The sequence below is a fragment of the Atta cephalotes genome, assembly GCF_000143395.1.
Source record: "Atta cephalotes unplaced genomic scaffold scaffold00104, whole genome shotgun sequence".
NCBI lineage: Eukaryota > Metazoa > Arthropoda > Insecta > Hymenoptera > Formicidae > Atta > Atta cephalotes.
In genome coordinates this window covers 273,119-282,342 of record NW_012130168.1, presented here as the reverse complement: position 1 = coordinate 282,342, position 9,224 = coordinate 273,119, and the positions used below count along the sequence as shown (strand labels likewise).

At 28.7% G+C, this 9,224-nt stretch overlaps 1 protein-coding gene across 1 annotated transcript; it reads left to right on the top strand.

Moving 5' to 3' along the window:
- Positions 1-8,612: 8,612 nt before the first annotated feature.
- LOC105625014 (vesicle transport through interaction with t-SNAREs homolog 1B-like) lies at positions 8,613-8,957 on the top strand. Its single transcript, XM_012206355.1, has one exon. It carries the CDS (start codon positions 8,613-8,615, stop codon positions 8,955-8,957), a length of 345 nt encoding a protein of 114 aa, XP_012061745.1.
- The last annotated feature ends 267 nt before the right edge of the window (positions 8,958-9,224 follow it).

Sequence of the window (9,224 nt, the reverse complement as noted above, 5' to 3'; positions counted from 1 at the left end):
TTTAATATCTTTAAATTTTCGAGTTTGAATCTATATATTTGCTAATCTCGACATGAAAGACGATATAATTGTGAATTTCCTCGATGATTATTCAAGTGCGGTAGCAACAGGTAGTAGCATCACCGCGACGCGGACGGTAGCCGCGCTTGTCGCGTGAAGTTGACTGCGCAATCAACGAATCTCCGCCATTTCAAATTTGTCCGTTGCACTATGCGAAGTAAAGTCGTTGTAGGCGCGTCGCGAGTGGTTCGTATGATTGGCTATCCCTGTTCCGCGAAACAAAGTTGCGTCGCGCGCGCGCGCATGTGTGTGTGTGTGTGTGTGCGTGCGTGTGCGTGCGAGCGCGTGCGTGCGTGTGCGTGCGTGCGTGCGTGCGTGCGTGCGTGCGTGCGTGCGTGCGTGTGTGTGCAGATTAACATATAATAGGAATTTGAAGCAACGAAGAGAGAAAGAAGGAGAGAAAGAAAGAGGAGGAAGAGATTATTATTCTTCCATTACGATTTAACGAGAGGCTTTTTATGATTACCAGTTCTACGCGATTAACGGGAGTGTCGTGTGATGTATCATATTGTGTGATAGTGATATGTGAACGATTGGTTCCTTGCTCCGCGAAACAAAATTGCATCGTGTGTGATGTGTACAGTGTATTTGTTTGTTTTTGTGCGTGCGTGTGTGCATGTGTGCAGATTAAACTAGGAATTTGAAGCAACGACGAAGAGAGAAAGAATGAGAAAAAGAGAGAGGAGGAGGAGGCCCGGGATGGCATCAGGCAACGGTGGAGCAACCGTGGGTGAGTGTCTAATTGAGGATTAGATCGTTGTAATTTCGCTGAGCTCGTATTCAAATATCGTAAGAATTCAATACTGATCCTTATTTTCGGAGAAATAAATCGCAACGTACGATGTAAGGTATCTTAATTCTCACATGTCTGTAGCGTTAGAAATTATGAGCCCAATGAAATTATAATAGCATGAGATTTAGTTACAATTTATGTATTTACACGAAAACTATTTATGTATTATTTTTTATTTTATTTTATTTTAGATATTAAATATTATAATAGAATATTTGCTAGAATATATTTTAATATTTTTAAATAATATTTAATGTATTTAATATTTAAATATTTGAAATTGTGGAATACAAAATTATTAAATAATATATATAAATAGTGTTATTTAAATAAACAAGTAAATTGAACGATTAGGTTTACTTACCTATATAATTTTGTAAAAATTAATATCTAAATAACTTTTTGAAATTAATATAATTCTTTTTATTATTTTATTTGAAAGGAGTAAATAAAAGTTTAACATCTATATAGTATCTATATAGTATCTATATAATATCTATATAATATCTATATAGTATCTATTTTATACATAGTATCTATTTTTTGAGACATATTTTTGGGGATTGCATTTTAATATTTGAATATATTTTGCAGATTAATATTTCAACTCCACTGTGCTGCGCATCAGACTTGTGAGTTGTAAATTATTTTAATTTTAAAGTAATGGATTTGTGAAAAAAATTATATCGGATACATGTGATAACCTTTTTTTGTTGATTATCATCATTAATAAAATGAAGATTAAAATTTTTTTTAAATATTAAATATACTCTATGGTAATAGATTTTATATTATTTATTCTAATGAGATAATTAATATTTATATGAATACCTATTTATATTTCTATAATTATAATTTATCGAAAGATTAAATGTTTATATTGAGAATATCATAGAAAAATAATTATATCTCACAAATTCATTGCTTTGGAATGAATGGACTGTATTGTAGATTAGTGTCATTATTTAATATGAAAATATTTATAATCATACTTACTTTTTTTCTGTTTTGTGCATACTCTCGCACATTCCAATAAAACTCACAAGTAAATATCATAATCAATTCAATAAATGTCATAAAATCTTCTAAATATATATTGTATTATAACTAATTCATTATTATCTGGCTTAATCATTTAACATATTTTAGAATAACAAATCTTATTGTGTAACAAACTGTTACAAAATTATATATCAATATAATATATATAATAATTTTAAAATAATCAAATTACAATAGAGACATGTCTAACAAGTAATAAATAAATATGTAAAACCATATAAGCAATAATTTATTTTTTTTATGAGCGAATTGCTATGTGCGAGCATATGTATGTATAGTGCGACCTTATATATTTTCTAGTAGAGTAACTGATATATTTAAGTTAATTAAAATATGTTAGTATACTATATGCATTACAGTAATTGATAATATCTACATAAATAAATTGCTAATATTTGTACATGACATGATTAATAATATTCACATATCTAATAGTAATATTTATATCTATGTATATTTAGTAATTAGCAATGATATATTCTTTATTTGCCGTAATCATCTTCAATTATTTCTTAAATTAATTCTTTACAACATAGTCCAATCATTTAGATTTATTATAATTTGAGAATTTATATTATTTAATATAACATGAGAATATAAAAAGAGAACACGTGAGGTCCAATAAATATTTTATTAGAATAGAATCATTTTTTATGGATTATTAATTTAAAAAATAAAATCAGTTACGTGTCAAGTATAATGTGATATTAATATGAAATATCACCTTCTTTTTAGTATATTATTTTTAAAATAATGCTATTTTGGCAAAATAATATCAGGATATTTGTTTCGATATAAAAATTTATAATAACATGTGTGTATAGAGAATATAGAACAATTTGTTCATTTTTATAACACATTCATAATAAATTGATTGCACAAGAGAGAAAAAGAAGTCTATTATTTGTATGTGTTGGATCTTATGTTATCTCTTGCATAACTGTACTGAATCAATTGTATCTTACACTTTATATTTTGATTGATTAAAATAATAGATCAATAGATTGATTGATAAATATATCCAATTCCAATATACCAATTTATAATACAAGTTATATTTGTTGTGCAAAATTTTGCACTATTATTCAATCTTATTATCCAATCTTGATATTCAGAGACTCAATATTTCTATTAACTCGTTTCTTTTAATTGTTCTATTTGTTAGGATAGCATATTTTTAATTTTTTTCTCCATATGTACTCTGTAAAAAATAAAATGTTGATTTTAATTTAAAAACATCTAATAGATATTTCTTTCTGAGATATATAAAAATGTTAAAATTAACACAAAAATATTAATTTTAACATTTTTGCATTTTAACATGTTTCAGAAAATTCACTATATGTCTTTAAGTTAAAATTAATATTTTATTTTTTACAGTGTATATCTTTCTTTTTTTTCATTGTATACATTTTTTTTCAATATGTGTACAAAAAATTGAAGTTGCTCCATATAGAGCAATTCATATAAAAAAAAAAAATTAAGAAGATGCTGTCTTATAAATAAGATAGTGAAAGAAATAAATTAGCGGTAATTTAGTTATTTTTGATAATTGTTCTTGAAGAGGGATTCTCCATTTTACTTGTTTTTGAGAATTATTTTGACGCTCCAGTCTTGCGAAATCACTTATTTTCAGAAATGATGATGCAGAAGGAATGATAACGAATCTTCCTCTTAGATAAAAGGAATAATAGAGCAAGGAGATTTCCATTGTTTCATACAAGTAATAAATTGTTTCATATAAGAATACTACAATTAATCATAAAAGATAAAATAAGAAATACTTAAATGTTTAGAAATGAATATTTGGACATTTAAAAATAAATAAAATAAACGATATCTCATGATATTAAACTTGTATGAAAATATTGGGTTTCTCATAATTCTTGTATTCTCTGTTCTTTATTACGCAACAAATTGATACAAAAATTATATGTATAATTAATTGACATAAAGTTTTCCTTAATGACAATATGTTTGTTTTCGATTTTCAATAGAATTTGAAGATGAATTTATTAATAGAGCGCATACTATTTTTATTAATACTATTGAGAATAACAGCTAATATATTACAACCTATTTATATTTTATTAAGTCTATATATGCATATGTGTAATAGGGAGTATAGGATATTCAAAAATGATTGTATTTATCATAAGAATACATCTCTTTATTGTAGGTTTTCTATTATCATTCTCTTTCTGGTAGAAATCTCAGCTTGTTTTTATAACAAATTCTTTAATCATGTATACATTTGTTAAATTCGTGACAATATCATATACGTGTAATTAATAGTGACAATAATGATGATGATGATAATAATAATAATAATAAAACTTAATATCAATAATAATGAAATAATCATGTAATAATAATAATTTATTTTTCTATTACGTTATACTTAACTAAATCCTCCTAACGTTTTCTTTTTTTAACTTTTTACAAAAAGTTCCGATTTTAGTTTTTTCGTACGTTCATTAACTTCTACTTACAAATTTAACAAATCGAGTTAATCTCGTTTAAGATTTGAAAGGGTTTGGAATTAGATGTTCAATCCGATCTTAATTGATTACGTTTTGATATTCCTTTAGCTCTCTTCACTTTTTCATTGAGCGTCTCTTGTATATACGAGTTAGCGCATCAAGCGTTGCACTATCGAATCCCTGACTAATTCTAATCATTACGATTATACTCAACTATATTAATTAAGCCAGTGAATAATTAAAAAAAAGAATAGACGAATGTACATTTTCTTTCGAGTTTTAAGAACAGTCAATTAGACCTCTATTAAGGTGGACCTCCTACCACAAATTGAGTTGGGACATATTAAAAAATTTAGTGCTATTTTGTTGCTAATTTATTGAATTAGAGCAAATTTTGTTGCCCTAACCATTTAGCAGTAAAAAAAATGAGGGGTTAATGGCAAACTGGATCCCCTCATAATAAAAAAATGTATATAGAGTTGTGATATAAAAAAAACAAGTACATTAGATTTTATTGCTTTTTGCTCCAAGACAGTGCAAAAAAAAAATAAAAATTACATTACTGATATTAACAAATATCAATAAATAATAAAAACTCCATTGTCCCAACATTGCGTTGGTGAGGTCCAGCTTAATAGGGGTTAAGAAAACATAGAAATAAAACGATCCCTGTGATCGTGAAAATCTTGAAAATTGTAACCTTCCTTTTTTAAATAAGTCATATAGAACTTTGACTGAAGTAATAAGTTAAATATTAACTTCTTGCTTTTTGACATTTACATTTTTAATATTACAGAATTGCAAATATATTTTAGTAATCAATTTATTATATGCAAAGGTCTCTCGCTGTCCCTCGCGTCAGATGGATGCCGATGATTGCGTGGTTTGTACCGATGAAAAATCGAAATTATTTTCATCATAGAGAGTTATTCCTCGTCACATAATTATGTTTGGTAAAAATAGGCTGAAAATTTATATAAAAAACATAACTTCGTAATTCCTTTTTTATGCAGACGCATATTATAAGAATTCGCTCAACATCCACTTTTTCAGAGGTCAGTAGCGCGCGGGAGTAGTTTGCGATTACAGAAAAAAGCTCCTCATGCCCGTATCACACTAATAATTGGAGATTGACTTTGTGTCCCTTGACTACTCAGAACGAAATTGTTGACAAGTCCTTTTTGATTGTCAAAACACGAACGCAGACGCAATCTCCAATTGCTAGTGTAATATCGGCATCATGCTCTTCTCTCAGATTTCTCTTTGGATATTAATCATGAAACTTTATCCCTAGGATGGATAGAAAAATGAAAATTTTAATCATTGAAGTTAATGGAGAAATTGTTCACTTTTCATCTTAGGAAAAGTTTCATAATTGATACTCTGGTGCCAGAATGTTCGTCAAAAACTGTGAAGCTTACAGAGCATCTCTATAGAACTGCAACTTACAGCCACTGTAGCGTGAGATAAAGTGAGATAGCATGATTTTTTCCCTTCGCACAATTTCGATGAAGAATGGCGGCCACAGATGGCCAGACTTTGATTAGAGGATCTCTATTCAATCCGTAGTCTAAAAGTGCATTCACAATCTGTTTTTTATAATTAATTCACAACTGCATGCATTCACAACTTCTGCGTTTTTTAGCTTTTAAAGTTTTAGATCTAATAGATCTAATAGATTCTTTAAATTTATCTGTATTTATACAATACAGTTCTCGTGTGCTCGTTTATAAAAAGCCTAAACTTTCTTTTTACATAATACTTTTTACATAAGCATTTCCTACATTTTTTAATAAAATAGCAATCGCAACTCGAAAATCTGCAGAATTACTCGTGCTGTTTTATTTTTTGACAGCTGGTGAGAAATTATACTGTTTAATTGACTCGTTTGAGTTGCTAGAAGCTGGAATACTTAAATGGAATACTTAAATGCATTATTAACGCATACATAAAGAATATACTTTGTAATTCTTTATATAGGTTCTCATCTTTTAGAATAAATTATAATTCGTTGTAATCGTTCTCTATTATTATTATTCTTTTTTGACTTGCACCAATCTCTACACTTTTCATGAAAATTAAATAAATGATTTGGTACACGAAGTCTGATAAAAAAAATGAGCGAGAATTACTCGGCAACGGAACATTCTAGTGCGGTTTGCAGCACTACAATTATTATAATCTTCCGAGTAATTGGCTTAATTTCTTATAGAATTATTGCTATTTTAATACAACGTATTTTAGTGCTCGTAGTGATTTTTGCCTCGAAATGAATTTTTGCAATTTTTGCCTCAAGGTCAAACAACTAATCGCCAGTACTGATGGCGTTTTGAAAAGGCATTGTGCGAAAAAAATGCAAAAATTTGCAAAAAAGACCACAATTGTGGCGAGACAACTCATGGTTCCTTCACCATAACAATGCGCCTACCCATTCAGCCTTGTCAATTCGCAAAATTTTTGTGCCAAAAATCAGCTGACTATCCTCTCTAGACTCCCTTGCTCTCTGCGTCTTTTTCTTGTTCTTAATATTAAAATCAGTTCCCAAAATACAAATTCAATTCGAGGCGGAAATGGCCACAAATATTAAAACACATTGCACTTAAATAGCAATAACTCTGAAACTAGACGAGATGTAAATAATTTTTAAAAAGCCAGTTACTTGGAAGATTATAACGATTATAGTGCTACAAACCGCACGTCGCTAGGATGCTCCGTTGCTAAGTAATTCAAAAAGTTCGCTTATTTTTTATCATCTCACAGCTGCTGATAATTCTTCAGAATTTTGTTTTGTTTGCATTTGAATTTTGTTTGTAAGTAAAACATTTATTTATATGCACAATTTCCATGAGAAAGCGGAACGATATAATGACAAATACACTTTTGTATTCATTTAAAAAAATTGTATTCACTTAATTTATTTAACTTTTATTAATATGCTTATCTTTTTAGCTTATATATTGAATACAAGCATTTTAATCAATAAATACCATTAAAAATTAATAATTTCTAATTCCCCGTTCCGCTTTTCCGCTCAAATTGTACTCAAAAAAAAAAAGTTTAATTAATTTTGTCTTCCGCGTTTCCGCATTTCTGCGCTTCATGTCAATTGACATCTAGTTATTATTATTCGCGATATTGTTTTTTGTCGTACGACAAATTTTTCAAGTGTGTTGATTGACTGTAAGATAGCGAGTAATACTTTTATATGCATTGAACTTCTACAACAAATAAACCAGTTTTAAATTATATAATACATAATTAAGCATTCATACACATTTTTTTCTTTATAAGTAAATTACTTAATTACAATTAAAAACACTTATTTATATACTTGACTTTATTTTCTCAAATAAAGTATACAAATGCATAAATTTGAAATAGCCGCGTTTCACATCAATATGGAGGCGAGTTTATTAGGCGAGTATTTTATAAATCTAGTGAATCTCTTTACTGAGTGAAAGCTTAAACACAATAGGTACAGACAACAGGAAATAACGAGCCGTCCAATCAGAGCCCTGAAGTGCAAGTTCGATATTATATCCCAGAGCTCTGATTGGATGGTTCGTTATTCCCTGTTGCCTATGTCTATTGTGTTTAAAGCTGGAAACACAATAAAAAGCACAGGCAATAGGAACAGGGAATAAGAGATTTCAATTTATCAGAAACCATGAATAATAGAATGGACGCTTTCTGATAGGTTGAAATCTTTTATTCCCTTTTATTCCTATTGCCTGTGCTTTTCATTGTGTTTCCAGCTTAAGTCTTGAGAAATCCGAACGCACCCTACAGGAGAGGATCCTAGAGAGGATCCTAGATATATCTTGAGATTTTATGTTGATGACCGTGATTGTCGTTTCTTGTTACTGTTCTGCGAATTGATGCAAATAGACAATAGTGGCAAATGATTATGTAGTAAGTGTAGGGAATACGATAAATAAACGATAAAAAACATAGATAATTTATTCAGATGAAATAAGAGTCGTCATTTCTAAGAATTTTCATCAAACAGGTAATTTTTTATATCTAACATTTACAATATGGAAATATTTTCTTTTATTATATATATATTTACTATCTACTATATTGCCATTGTAGTAGCTTTGATCTTTTGGATGCTACAAGGGAGAATATGTAAAGTACAAAAATAACGTTCAATCATATTCACTCTTTATTCTTCGTTGCCATATGCCAAATTGAATGATATAATAAACAAGATGAACTTTGGAGTGGATTGGGATGTTGAACATCGACGTATTTTGCTGGATGGAAGTGCAGTATTAGAACGTTCGGCACAATCAGTCGCAAGATCGCAAGTTGTCGCAGCAGAGAATGAGCAAATTGGTACAGAAGTGATCTCTGAATTAGGTGAACAAAGAGATCGTCTCTTGCGCGCAAAAAGGAGATTGTCACAGACAGATGAGGAATTGAATAAAACGAAAAAAATTCTGAATGTTATGCGACTAAAGGTTTTGACAAACAAAATTGTGTTAATCTTGATTATTTTACTGGAATTAATTATTCTTGGTATAATTGTATACTTAAGATTTTTTCACAAATGAGTTGTCTATTATTAAGCTTGATAAAACCAAGAGGAAATAATATTGTACATAATATAGAATATAATATATATTAACAGTTGATAGTTATGGTTAGGCAATTTTTGTAAAATTTAATGAAATAAATATGTAAACTAATATGTTCAACTAAGTTGTTCTAAAAAATTAAATTTTTTTTATTAAAATTATTTTGATTATTCTTTTAATTCTTTCTTATGTTATTGAATTACCTCAGGATACATTGTAATTAGGCCTCTCTCTCTCTCTCTC